This window comes from Microcaecilia unicolor, chromosome 8, assembly GCF_901765095.1.
Source record: "Microcaecilia unicolor chromosome 8, aMicUni1.1, whole genome shotgun sequence".
Lineage (NCBI taxonomy): Eukaryota > Metazoa > Chordata > Amphibia > Gymnophiona > Siphonopidae > Microcaecilia > Microcaecilia unicolor.
In genome coordinates, this window is record NC_044038.1 from 166,720,084 (window position 1) to 166,734,804 (window position 14,721).

The 14,721-nt window shown below is 42.3% G+C and overlaps 1 protein-coding gene across 4 annotated transcripts in view; it reads left to right on the forward strand.

The window, feature by feature from the left end:
* The window catches only part of FAM13B (family with sequence similarity 13 member B), a 242,356-nt gene extending 228,128 nt beyond the window's left edge, over window positions 1-14,228 (forward strand). For all 4 annotated transcript variants that reach the window (XM_030211346.1, XM_030211347.1, XM_030211348.1 and 1 more), the window contains one exon: window positions 12,488-14,228. In XM_030211346.1, the coding sequence (XP_030067206.1) occupies window positions 12,488-12,611 (124 nt within the window). In that variant the 3' untranslated portion in view covers window positions 12,612-14,228. The remainder of the gene's footprint in view (window positions 1-12,487) is intronic.
* The last annotated feature ends 493 nt before the right edge of the window (window positions 14,229-14,721 follow it).

The following is a 14,721-nucleotide window of genomic DNA, read 5'->3' on the forward strand; positions in this document are numbered from 1 at the left end:
GATCCATCAATTGCCTGGAGGCCCATCAATTTAACTGGCATTGCAGGGATCCTGTCCCATACTTCAGGGGAAGGTGGTCCAGGTTGCCTTGGATATAGTGTTGGCATTTGTATATGTGAACAGGTAGGGAGGCACCAGGAGTGATGCTGTGACACCTGAGATTTGTTGGCCTTGCAACTGGGCGGAAGTTCATCGTGCTGCACTCTTGGCAATGCACAATTGCAGGGGTGGACTATGTCCAAGCAGAAATCTGGTTCATCGTGGAGTGCTGGGGAAGCCAGTTTTCGATCTGGAAAATGCCAAATGTTCCTTCTGCTTTAGTCATCAGTCCGTGCTGGGCTCAGCAGGAATCGGTGTTCTCTTCAGGGTGTGGCCCTTGCAGGACCTCATATATATATTTTCTCCCTGGCCTCTAGTGAGCCAGATATTGCACAGGATTCCACAGCACCTTGTGATCCTGGCAGTGCCAGGTTGGCTGTGCTGCCTGCCCTTGTTATTCAGATCTGATTCAGTTGCTGGTGGGAGATCCCCCTTCCTTTCCCAATAGGTTGTGGCCCCCTCAGGCAGGGGCTCATTGTCAGACAGTCTGGACTCCCCTTCTGGTTTACGGCCTGGCTTGTGAGAGGTGTTACCTGAAGCTTAAGGGATACCTGGCCCTGGTGGTTGAAACTCTGCTACAGGCCAGGAACATTTCCACTTCTGCTTATTTGAGAGTTTTGGAGAGCCTTTGATGGTGTCATAGGAGAGCTTTTTCCCCTTGGAAGGTTGAGGTTCCAGCTATCCTTTCTTTCCTCCAGGATAGGTTCTCAATGTTCAGGTCGTGACACTTGCCTGTTTTTTTTTTTTTAATTTTTTAACAAGAAGCTTTATTGAGGGAAACCACAAAGTACAGCTCAAAGCTTTACAGACATTTATCATACAGGTTCCTCTCACATTAACTTGCATAGTACATAAAGACTCCTAATGTAACTTTCATAAAGAGCAATAACATTTCTTGTAACATTTATACCTTTTATATATACCCATTTCCCCCAAAGAAATCCACCCCCTCCCCCCCTTCCCTCCCTCTTCTCCATATGTCTCATCCCTAAGGAAGATTCCAAGTTCCGTGTCTATGCTAAGGATTTGGTCACTGGTGCCCAAATCTTTTCCCATTTTGCTAGGGTTTTACTCTCCTTAGCCATTAATCTTTCCATAGTACTTACAGTGGTGGAAATAAGTATTTGATCCCTTGCTGATTTTGTAAGTTTGCCCACTGACAAAGACATGAGCAGCCCATAATTGAAGGGTAGGTTATTGGTAACAGTGAGAGATAGCACATCACAAATTAAATCCGGAAAATCACATTGTGGAAAGTATATGAATTTATTTGCATTCTGCAGAGGGAAATAAGTATTTAATCCCTCTGGCAAACAAGACCTAATACTTGGTGGCAAAACCCTTGTTGGCAAGCACAGCGGTCAGACGTCTTCTGTAGTTGATGATGAGGTTTGCACACATGTCAGGAGGAATTTTGGTCCACTCCTCTTTGCAGATCATCTCTAAATCATTAAGAGTTCTGGGCTGTCGCTTGGCAACTCGCAGCTTCAGCTCCCTCCATAAGTTTTCAATGGGATTAAGATCTGGTGACTGGCTAGGCCACTCCATGACCCTAATGTGCTTCTTCCTGAGCCACTCCTTTGTTGCCTTGGCTGTATGTTTTGGGTCATTGTCGTGCTGGAAGACCCAGCCACGACCCATTTTTAAGGCCCTGGCGGAGGGAAGGAGGTTGTCACTCAGAATTGTACGGTACATGGCCCCATCCATTCTCCCATTGATGCGGTGAAGTAGTCCTGTGCCCTTAGCAGAGAAACACCCCCAAAACATAACATTTCCACCTCCATGCTTGACAGTGGGGACGGTGTTCTTTGGGTCATAGGCAGCATTTCTCTTCCTCCAAACACGGCGAGTTGAGTTCATGCCAAAGAGCTCAATTTTTGTCTCATCTGACCACAGCACCTTCTCCCAATCACTCTCGGCATCATCCAGGTGTTCACTGGCAAACTTCAGACGGGCCGTCACATGTGCCTTCCGGAGCAGGGGGACCTTGCGGGCACTGAAGGATTGCAATCCGTTATGTCGTAATGTGTTACCAATGGTTTTCGTGGTGACAGTGGTCCCAGCTGCCTTGAGATCATTGACAAGTTCCCCCCTTGTAGTTGTAGGCTGATTTCTAACCTTCCTCATGATCAAGGATACCCCACGAGGTGAGATTTTGCGTGGAGCCCCAGATCTTTGTCGATTGACAGTCATTTTGTACTTCTTCCATTTTCTTACTATGGCACCAACAGTTGTCTCCTTCTCGCCCAGCGTCTTACTGATGGTTTTGTAGCCCATTCCAGCCTTGTGCAGGTGTATGATCTTGTCCCTGACATCCTTAGACAGCTCCTTGCTCTTGGCCATTTTGTAGAGGTTAGAGTCTGACTGATTCACTGAGTCTGTGGACAGGTGTCTTTCATACAGGTGACCATTGCCGACAGCTGTCTGTCATGCAGGTAACGAGTTGATTTGGAGCATCTACCTGGTCTGTAGGGGCCAGATCTCTTACTGGTTGGTGGGGGATCAAATACTTATTTCCCTCTGCAGAATGCAAATAAATTCATATACTTTCCACAATGTGATTTTCCGGATTTAATTTGTGATGTGCTATCTCTCACTGTTACCAATAACCTACCCTTCAATTATGGGCTGCTCATGTCTTTGTCAGTGGGCAAACTTACAAAATCAGCAAGGGATCAAATACTTATTTCCACCACTGTATATACCGAACCAAATTGTACCATCTCCGCACTGAAGGACATCCATTCTGTTTCCACATCCACGCTATCAGCAATCGAGCTGCATTGAAACAGTGTTTTGCCAACTGGCCACCCTGAATAGTGAGCCCCCTGACCGGTTTATTAAATAAAAACACTGCAGGATCCCAGGGTATGGTGCCCTCCACCCAACTCTGTATCCTTCCTCACACCGATTTCCAGAATGCTTGTACTTTTCTACAAGACCACAAAATGTGTCCCATTGTGCCCATCTGCCCACAGCCTCTCCAGCATAATTTCGATGTCCCAGGGTACATATGATGTAGCCTTGACGGGGTGAGGTACCAACGATATAGTACTTTTGTACAATTTTCTTGGATATTGATTGCTCGAGAGCTGTGAACTGAGGCTCGTTCCATCTGTTGCCATAATTCAGGGGTATATGTCACTCCCAATTCACTTTCCTACTTATCCCGGTGTCTACAACTAACCACCAGGGAGTCCCTCAAGTGGCTGTATAACTTAGAGATCAGTCCCTTGGTCACTTCAGTTTCCACACATAGTTGCTCTAAAAATGTAACTTCCCCACTTAATTTGTGCTTCAAACCTGCTGTCTGAAGAAAATGGATAATCTGATTATATGCATATCGATCTTGTTGAGGTAGGTCATATTCAATAGCCAACTCCCCAAATGTAATGAAGCGCTCATCTTTCATTAACTGCCCCCACCATATCAATCTATTTTTCTGCCATTTAATAAAAGGGGATATTGTGCATCCAGGAGGGAATGCCGCATTATAGGCTATGGGTGTTAAGCGTGATTCATAGAATCCCTTCATTCTCTCTAATTTGTCCCAACAGGAAAAGGTGTATTGAATGATTGGATTTAGGGGTTGAGGTAAATATCGATATTTAGGCGCCAACCAAAGTAGTTGTCCTAACTTTAGGGGGCTCCGAATCATAAACTGCTCTATTCTAATCCAAAGCTTATGGTCTGACTCATGGAACCACTCGATTGCAGTTTTCGCTTGGGCAGCTCTGTGATATAGCCCCAAATGTGGTACCCCTAATCCACCCTTACTTTTCCTAGCTGCATATAGAAGGGACCTGGGGAGACGGGCCCTACGACCCTGCCAAATAAAGTGTTGTAGTCTGGTTTGGAGCAAGTGAAGCATGCGGTTGTTAATTGGAAATGGTATAGACTGAAATAGATAAAGCAGACATGGGAGAATATTCATCTTCACTGTTGCCACTCTCCCAAACCATGAGAGATGTAATGGATCCCATCTATCTAGATCTTTCCCAATTTCCTTAATTAGGGGCAAATAATTGGCTGCACTTCTGTCTTCCAATTTGCAGGTAAGTACCACCCCCAAATACCGTAGTCCCTGAGTGACCCAGGTCAACGGGTAGGTCTGACAGCAGGTCTGATAGTCTCTTCCCTCCATCTCCACTGCCATTGCCTCAGTCTTTGTATAGTTAATTTTAAAGCCTGATACTTGGCTATAAGACTCAATTTCGGCAAACACTGCTGGCATAGATGTTAAGGGAAAGGTTAAGGTCAACAGGATGTCGTCTGCAAAAAGAGCAATTTTCGACTCCCACCTCCCTGCCGTCACCCCTTGGACTGCCAGATTGGATCTAATATTATGAGCTAAAGGTTCCATAACAAGAGCAAATAACAGAGGGGAAAGAGGGCAACCCTGACGAGTTCTTCGAAATAACTCAAAAAAGGGGGAAGAGTTACCATTAATCTTGACACAGGCCCTAGGTGTAGTGTATAACTCTTGTACCAGGCCTCTAAACATAGGTCCAAATCCAAACTTTTGTAAGACCGAGTGGAAAAAAGACCAGTGCACCCGGTCAAAGGCCTTCTCGGCGTCTATGCTAAGCAGACAGCACGAGGACTGTTGTTGCGCCAAGTATAAGACATCCATCTTCCTCCTAATATTATCAGAGGCTTGTCTGCCCATTATAAAGCCCACCTGATCGGAGTGTATTAAAGTTGGTAAAATATTTACTTACCTAGTGGCCATCACTTTAGCTAGGATACGTACATCAACATTTAGTATAGAAATCGGGCGATAAGAAGCACATTCAGTCACCTCTTTGTTGGGTTTGGGAATAACTGCTATCCATGCATCCTTCATGGTTGGAGGCAAATTCCCTCCTTCCCTTACAAAATTCAGAACCTCTGTCAAAATAGGCGCGAGATATGGGGCAAATGTTTTGTAATATTCTCCAGTATATCCATCCACTCCCGGGGACTTGCCTGTCTTCAATGTCTTGATGGCTTTGAGTACTTCCTTAACCTCTATTGGAGCCTCCAACATACTCCAATGCTCCGGGAGTAGAACTGGGAGATTCATTTCCTCTAGGTATGCCTGAATAGCAGTATTTTGTATAGAGGGATCTTTAGTATATAGTTCAGCATAGAATTCCCGAAATCGCTCCCTGATAGCCTGAGCTGTGGAAAGAGTTTTGCCCTTCTTATCTTTAATCCGGAATATGTTTCTATCCATCCTAAACTTACGTAAGCGAAGTGCCAATTGACGGTTAATTTTATTTCTTCCATTATAAGCATGGAGACGGAGTTTCTCATTAATAAAGTCAAGGTCCTTAAGGAGCAGCTCATCTAGTTGGAGCCTCGCTTCCTGAAGAGATCTATATGCCCTAGAAGAGCCTGTTCGCTTATGTATAACCTCAAACTCATCAATCTTGCCCCTCCAGTACCGTTTCAGCGATTCCCGGTGTCGCTTAAGGCGACCCGCCTCTTTCATAAAGTGGCCACGTGATACAGCTTTCAGAGCGTCCCAGACAACAGCAATGGAGGGGCCAGAATCCAGATTAAAGCTTAAATATTCTTTGAGCATTTTCACATAGTCTGCACAGATGTGTTCATCTTTAATAACACTTTGCTTAAAGGTCCACCTTTTCTGCCCATCATCTACCTCAGAGAGGGAAAGTAATACCTCACAGGGAGCATGATCTGAAATAGTAATATTTCCTATTTGCGTATCTTTCACTTGTCCCCCCAGTAATTTATCTAGAAAGAGAATATCTATACGGGAGTATGAAGTATGTACTGGGGAGTAGAATGAGTAGTCCCTGTCTGGGGGGTGCCCATCTCGCCAAGTATCAAAGAGCCCCATCTCTTCCACCCATGTAGCCATCTGACCTACTACTACTACTACTATTTAGCATTTCTATAGCGCTACAAGGCGTACGCAGCACTGCACAAACATAGAAGAAAGACAGTCCCTGCTCAAAGAGCTTGCAATCTAATAGACAAAAAATAAATAAAGTAAGCAAATCAAATCAATTAATGTGAACGGGAAGGAAGAGAGGAGGGTAGGTGGAGGCGAGTGGTTACAAGTGGTTACGAGTCAAAAGCAATGTTAAAGAGGTGGGCTTTCAGTCTAGATTTAAAGGTGGCCAAGGATGGGGCAAGACGTAGGGGCTCAGGAAGTTTATTCCAGGCGTAGGGTGCAGCGAGACAGAAGGCGCGAAGTCTGGAGTTGGCAGTAGTGGAGAAGGGAACAGATAAGAAGGATTTATCCATGGAGCGGAGTGCACGGGAAAGGGTGTAGGGAAGGACGAGTGTGGAGAGATACTGGGGAGCAGCAGAGTGAGTACTTTTATAGGTTAGTAGAAGTTTGAACAGGTAAGTTTGAACTGACCTGCCAGTGTTCTATCCGCTCGGGAGACAGATCCCGAACGATCTAAGTTCGGGTTCATGGTAACATAAAAATCACCTCCCAAAATAAGTTGGCCTCCTACCATAGGTCTAATATTCCTCTTTAGTGTTTTTAAAAAGGAGGTTTGGTTTGCATTTGGCCCATAAATGGATCCCCAGATGTACTCCTTGGATTCCAACATTCCCCGAATGAAAAGGTATCGCCCTGCTGGGTCTCTCTTAATGTGCTGAACTTGTATGGGTATACTGTCATGAAAAAGTAATGCCACTCCTCGCTTCTTACTATTTGCAATATCGGAAGCAAAATAAATTTTTGAGTAGGAGGCAGGGCGAAACAAATGTTCATGCGCTCGTTTCAAATGTGTTTCTTGTAACATTACCACCTGTGGACGCAATCTAATTAACTCTTGGTATATCAACTGTCTTTTTCTCGGAGAATTTAAACCCTTAACATTCCAGGTAATTATCTTTAGATCTGGTAGCATCTAACTCCCTGAAGTAGAGAAAGGCCTAGACCAAAGCATATAACGGCACCTGCAGTAGAACTTTCCCCACATACAGATATAGAAGAAGGATAACACCTCCCACCCACCCTCCACCTCCCCTACCCCAACAGTGTGTTCCATGTGGGGAATGTAGAAAAAAAAACTTCCCACACTTACCCACATTAAACTCCCAACAAGGTCAACAGCCTCTCTTACAGCCCGATCCCCTGACTTCCCTTCATCCCTAGAATACGACCATCCAGTGCAATACAGGCGCATCTTTCCTCTCACTTCTCTAGGTGCATTCTCATCGTGAATAACAAAACCTTAATATTGCCCCAGTTCATGTCGCAGATCGTGTTGTCGTCGTTCGTGGTTTCTTTGCTTTATTGAAGACTTGTTTCCATTGATGAACTTTATCCCGCGCCTTGCTGGCTGCTGTTGTCTCCTCAGCTTCCGTCTCCATCAGGCCCGCCAGTTGAAGGAGTTGTTTCGCATCCGCTGCTGTGCGTACTTGATGTGATTTGCCTGCTATAGCAAAGCAAAGGGCAAATGGGAAAGCCCATCGATATTTAATGTTGTGTTTGTTCAGGGCGTCCAGTATTGGTTTCATCTCTCTACGCCATTGCAACGTATATGCTGATATGTCTTGATACACCGTTATCAAAGTGTCATTGTACATCAGTTCTTTCTGCTGGCGTGCTAAGGCAAGTAATTTCTCTTTTTCAGAGAATTTCCAAAACCGAACAACAATGTCCCTTGGTCTGTTGGTCTGAGGATTACCCAGTGCTCTGTGGGCCCGTTCGACTTCTGGTAAAGGTGTATCTGGCTGCGCCGCTAGGAGTTGTCCACAGGACCTCTTCCTGGGCCCCCCCCCCCCCTCCTGGCACACCGCGAAATCGCAGATTTTTAGTCTACTGCGGTTTTCAATGTCATCTAGCTTATATTGTAGCTCAGACATCTGCGTTGTAATTCCTTCTTCTCGTTGACGCATTTGTTGTACTACTTCCACGTGCTCATCCATCCGTATTTCTAGATCTTCAATACGGGTACCTACTTCCTTAAGTTCACCTCGTAAATTATCAGTGCGTTCTACTATGTCCGCTTACATGTGAGCTAAATCTTTTCTCAATTTCATAAGCAGACGAGCAGAGTGTGACTTCCTCACACTGCCTGTGTCTTCTTCCGATCTCTCCGACTCAAAATCTGAGGCCTCTTCGAGGTGTGGGGAGACATGGTGCGAAGGTGTTTTGGATGTGTGCTGGCTGCTGCGCATCGCGCTTTTCGCCTCTTAAGTTCTTCAATTTTTGCGCCATGTTACCGTCTCACCTTTCGATTAAGGTTCTGTCAGCGGGGGAGAATCAAATTTCGTTGTATTTACCACTAAAGTTCGCTATTTTAGCTGGATTGTTCGGGAGCAACAAAATCAGGCTTCCATCGAGGACAGTGACGTCACCGGAAGTTGACACTTGCCTGTTTTAAGGGTTTTCTGGCAGCCTTGCTGGATGTGGTGTGATTCCTGTGGGGGAAGGGGGTTAAAGAGTTTCACACTCCCTATCCCCCATCTTCTTTTTTTCCATCCAGTTTTGCCTCAGTGGGACCTTTCTCTAGTGCTGAGCGCCCTGGTGGGGGGACCCTCTTGTAGCCACTGAAGTTGGTGTCTTTGAAAGATCGGTCCTTGAAGGCAGCCATTTTGATTGCTATTTGCTCGTGTCGCATTTCAGAACTGCAGGGTCTCTTGTGTACAGAGCCTTACCTTTCATTCTTGGAAGACTCTGGTATCCTTGCAGATGGTGCCCTCCTTTCTTCCAAAAGTGGTGTCCCCTGATCACCTGAATGAGGTGCTTTTACTGCGGCCTTTCCTTGAGAAGAAACGGATGATTATTCTGTGCAGATTGGATGTTTGGAGATCATTGATGAAGTATCTGACGGGTACCAAGAATGCAAGAAGTTGGATCACCTCTTCATTTTTCAGTGACCACAAGGGGAGGCAGCTTCTAAGACATCCATTGCCTGCTGGTTCAAGGCAGCCATTAAGGCTCCATATATTTTAGCAAACAAGGTAATCCTGACTGGGCTATGGGCTTGACTAGGACCCAGGCCGCCACCTGGACAGATGCTTGGGCACTATTTCTCCAGAGGATATTTGTTGGGCGGCGACTTGGTCCTCTCTCTCCATTCCTTTGTGAAGCATTACATGTAGGATCTGTGGGCCAGAGGCAACCACGCCGCGTTTTGGTAGGGCAGTTGTGCAGAGAGTCTCGTCTTCCTCCCGCCATGATTTATAGTTTATAAGGCCTACAAATGGCCCAAAATACTGCAGCTAGTCTTGTCCTCAACGTATCTCATTTTGATAGAGCCTCTCCATTATTATGCAAGCTACACTGGTTTGCCAGGATTATTTTTGAATTGTGTTTTTGTCTTTCAGATATTATATGGCATGATAGTGGGTTATATGCAGCCCTTAATAACTGTTCTCCTACACAATATAACCTCTGGTTCTAGGGACTACCATAGACTTCATCTTCCAGATTGCAAAAGAGCGCATTATAAGTCAATTCACTCTGCTGACTTTAGATACCAGGGTGCTAAGTGGTGGAATTCACTGCCAATGGCAATCAAGGGTCTGCCTGATTTCTTGGTATTTTATAAAAAACTGAAAACTCTCCTCTTTGAGAGGTTTCTATCCATTGATGGAGTATCTTAAATTGCAACTGACCATCAGTGGTCTTTATTTGATATTTTGTTTATAGCTTTGTAAACCTTGTCTGTTTGTTTATTTACTGTTAGCCACATTGAACTCTAGTATGTTCGGGATAATGTGGGGTATAGAGGTCAAAAATAAATAACTAAATACATAAAAATGCATTTTCGGGGGGGGGGGGGGGGGAGTTTCAAGATGGCGGATGCAGCTTGAGAGCGTTCGTCGAGTCTCCCTGGACCTCTCTCCTTTTCTGATTTAAAAACAAGATTTCTTCAACTAAAATGCCCCATACTAAAAGGAAAGGGGTGGTCAAGAGCTTACCACCCGCAGCGACGACCACTCGATCGGTCCAGTCGACCCTCGATGCTTTCGCCACAAGCATGCCACGGGTGATAGCTGTGAGGAGTTCCGCAGCGGAAGGGGTCGGAGGAGCGACGGCTTCCCTGGAACAGGATACCATCACTCTATCCTCACCGGATATTTCCCCACCTCCGTGTCCCGCGAACTACCGAGAAGCGGTGGAATCTCCAACAACGTCCGAAGTTGACATTGAGGATTATTCGGCGGCTGGCACTGCGGAGGCAGCGAGCGGGAGAGGTCTTCAACAACAAGAGCAGGAAGCTCGCAGTGAGGTAACCCTCGAGGCCATATGGGCAATGTTAAAAACTTTGAATCAAACAGTTCTAAAGGCAGCAGCTGATACAGCTTCTCTAGTGACTAAAGTAGATTCTTTGCAAGATTCTCTTGAAAAAATCAAACAAGATACTATTAAACAGAATGATATATTTCAACAAGAAATTTCTTCTATAAAAAATACAACTCTCTCCTTGATAAAGGATAAAACCTTTATTCATAGTAAAATAAATCAGCTGGAGAATTATAATAGGAGACTTAACTTGAGAGTATTAAATTTCCCAAAAATGGTTGAACTGAGTGGTTTAGAACTATTTAAGAAATATCTCACTGAGGTTCTCAATTGTTCCCCCGAGATGATTCCTCCTATAAATAAAATATATTACCTTCCAATTCCACAGAAGAAAATGGAGGAACAAAGGAGAAAATCAGAAGCACAGGGAATGCAAGAGGATGGATTACAAAATTTAACAGCTTTTCTTGAAAATTCATTGCCTGAAATTCACACCCGTTCAACTTTGCTAGTTTCTCTGTTTTTTGAGCAAGACCTTAATTCAATTATGAAACTATACTTTAAAAATGCTCAAAAAACTTTTTTGGGATCTTGCTTGTGGATCTACCCAGACGTCACTAGATTTACTCAGGAAAAAAGAAGAGAGTTTCTGTTACTGAGAGATGAAGTTAAAGCTTTGGGAGCTAGCTTTTTGCTAGCCTATCCATGTAAATGTCTAATCAAATACTTGGATAATAAGTACACTTTCTATGAACCTGAACAATTGAAAAGCTTTATTGGATCAAAGAAGATTGTCAAATGACCTCTTGGACTAAGGGAAATAATGAAGTATTGACTACCTGTGGGGCGGTCTAGGTCCTATTGCCTAAATAAGAAAAATAATTTGTTTTTGTTCTCCTCAAGTTCTTTGACTCCCCCCCAAGTGTTGGTGGTCTAAGATAGGAAAATATTGTTTCTACTGATATGAGAAATATTATTGTAATTTCTTCTGATTGATATTTCAATTCCGAGTTTTCTTTAACAAGTGTATCTTGTAATTATGTGAAATTATAAATAAATAAATTTTAAAAAAAAAATGCATTTTCTATATTGCCTTATCTGACCAACAGGTAAAGATGGTGTACAGACTGATCAGAGAGCTAAAGAATTCTATTTCAAGTAGGACAGTCTCATACAAAATAATTCAAATCAACCCCTGAAGAGCATATAAGCTTTGGTACATCCAGTTGGTTTGGACTGGTCTAGCTGGATGAAAAGGAAGGTGGAATTTACTCTTACCTGTTAATTTTTTTTACTTGAGTTCTGCTAGATCAGTTCAGGATCCTACCTTGGAAGATGAATGGTTGGGACTATCTGCTGACTGTTCCGGGCTATAGAGGCCCTAGTTCTCTGTGTGACTTCTGTTTTGTCTAAAGTTTATTCAGTGGTTTTCCGAAGAGGTTTTGGAGGACCTCAGAAGGGTTTTATGGGTATTTAGTCTTTGTTTCATACTAATTAACTCTAGACTACATCTGCTGTTAAACCATGATGTCACTGGAAACTGTTTCTCTAGTTCGATCTGGGGGTTGGAAGATAGAATCTATTGGTTTGGCTTTGTCTAGTAGGACTCAAGGAAATGGGTAAGAATAAATTTCACCATACAGATCACATCTGGGTCTTTGTTTTACTATTCATAGAGGATTTTCCAGTATGTGAAGTACATCTGTGGCCAAGTGAAACAAGTTTCTCTCATTGGCCGTGTTTGAAATTTTGAAAAAAACATCTGGAAAACAAAGAACTGAATTTATTAAATGTATAACAGTAAGATGCAACTAAGAATAAAGTTATATTTGAATTGAAAGTCACTACAAGAAGTGTGAAAGCTTTCTCCAAATTACTTGTGCTGTTCAGTGATTGATCATTAAATTTATTTATTAATTTTACATTTCTATCCCACATTAACCCAAGTGGAGCTCAGGTTCAATGTGGCTTACAATATAAACATAAAAGAAAAGAAATAAATTAGTTACATTTAAAGAATGCATCATAATTAATATTATATAGGAAGTGATAGGGGCAAATTCAGTGGGACGTCAGGAAGAAGGGAAATTGATGCTTTCTCCCACTGAAATGTGTTAAATGACATGGGACATCAAAAACAGTGTGTCTTTTAAATTGCAGGAATGTACAGAAGGAAGATCGCACACCAATGTTGGAGGAGTATAGGGAATATAAGAAAATCAAAGCAAAGCTTAGGCTTTTGGAAGTCCTCATCAGCAAACAAGATTCTTCAAAATCCATATGAGTTATGCTCTGATAACTACTGACACCCAGACCATTCACTGAAACCACCATAATACTTGCTTGGCATTTGCTTGTTTTGGTCTTGCACTGTTGAAAGAGTTAAGTCTGTGCATTTTAGTGTGGTACCACTACAGAATATGAAAAGGCAAGTAGGCCCGGTCTGCAGGGCAATTAAAAATGTTCCAAAATTAACTGACTGCTTTATTCAACTTTAACAAACACATAATTTTTCTCAGTGTTTTATATTACAGATTCATCTTGTTTTGAAGAGACTAATATTTTGTTCTTTAAAGTTTTGAGAACTTTTTAGAATTTCTGAACTTTTTTTTTTTATCCGCCATTTCCATTACTGAAGAAATTAAGATATTTATACTACACTGAAGTACTCCTAATTCTTTTTCTCATTATGGAAAATGAGGCAGCATCTTAAAATAAATTACACACAGTTTCAAAGAAACATCAAAACAGAGTGGAAATTCCTTTGAGGACCATCAGGGGACAGTTTACTGATTAAATTTCTGGCACTCCAAAGTCCATCTGCCTCATAGTAGATATTCTGAAATTCATGGATTTTCTATTCAGCGGTCACATCTCCTGGATTATAATGGTGGACAAGCTTAAAAAGTGACCTTGCTTAATATAGTTTTACTACTTGGAAAACTCTTTCACATGCTGCCTAGAGGACATAAAATTATTCACTTTCTCAGTTATTGTCAACCACTGGGTATACAACAAAGGAATGTGTTTTGACTGAACTGGATGCTGCACCTCCCCTAGTAATTACAGTTGTGTGCCAGGCAGTACTGGTTTGTTTTTCTATAATATATATAGCCAAGCTTACACACACATGACCAGTTGGGGAACACGATAAACCTTGTCTTTTCAGGTCATTGGGAACCTAATGATGCTTAGACTGTCATAGCTTTAGCAAATAGGAGCTGACTGAAGACAGTTGCACCGGAAATGAATGTGTTCTAATTAAGGGCTAACATTGTAGGTTGGTGTGCGTGCTGGGGGGACGCGCAGCAATTGTTTCAAAAGTATGGCTTGCTGCGTCAGAGGTTGTAGCATGCAGACCAGAAGTGGGTAGGACACAGACAAACCCAGTTTAGCTGTTACAATGCAGTCAGGTGGTTTCTCAGTTTTGCATGATTTGGCTACAGAATTTAATCCAAAACTTAGTTTTGGTTATTACTTTCACCTCACTGAATGACCGTTTTCACTGACATGTAAATAAAACTGTTTTTTTGATCCAGCAAAATCTAAGTGTTAATTTTTAACTCGGTGCTTTTTGGACATTAGTGTATCAGTTCAATTGTGGCCATGTTATGCATGGAATGTTTACACTAAAGGCTAATGTAAACATGAGTGTCATTCAAACTAATGAAAGACCAAAAAAAACCCTTCATTTTGTACTTCATTGTTTGAACTACAATCTTATTATGTGTTCAGTATAGGTTGAAAGTATTTATAGTGCTTCAAATTCCATCTGTATTTTATGTAGCATTTTTTCCTGTTACTGTAAGCCTGTAATTTGTGTCTTCAAATGAAGCCACAAAAAGTACATGAATACTGATGGTTACTTTTTATTTTATTTTTTGTACAAGAGGAACATTTTTTAAATTGTACCTTAAAAAAAATTGTGAGCCTGGAAACCAATCCCGAACCATTTTTCACTTTTCATTTGGTCCCATTGTAAGTATATAGTTTAGTTACTTTTCAGTCAGTCTGCAGACACACAGGTGTATCCAAACTTGAATCTGCTGTGTGTAGTGTTGTACATGAATGTTAAGTGTTAGATACCACATGAGAGGTCAGTATGCTCTATTTAAAAGTTTTAAATAATATATTCATCCTCTATAATACGTAAACATATATGATTCTAGGGTTTTTTTTTGTTTTTTTAAATAAGTGAATGGTCAGTCCTGGTTCAGAGTTGACCCTTTTGTGCTCATATGCAAGTTCCTTTGGTTGTTAGGTGTATTAAACAAGCATGGTAATACTTGTACTACTGGTGTGGTTTGTGCCATCATTGTAGAGCAGTAAATAGTAGATTTAGGAATTTCATGATATAACAATAGTTTCACTTCAGCACAGGCTAAACCTACAGG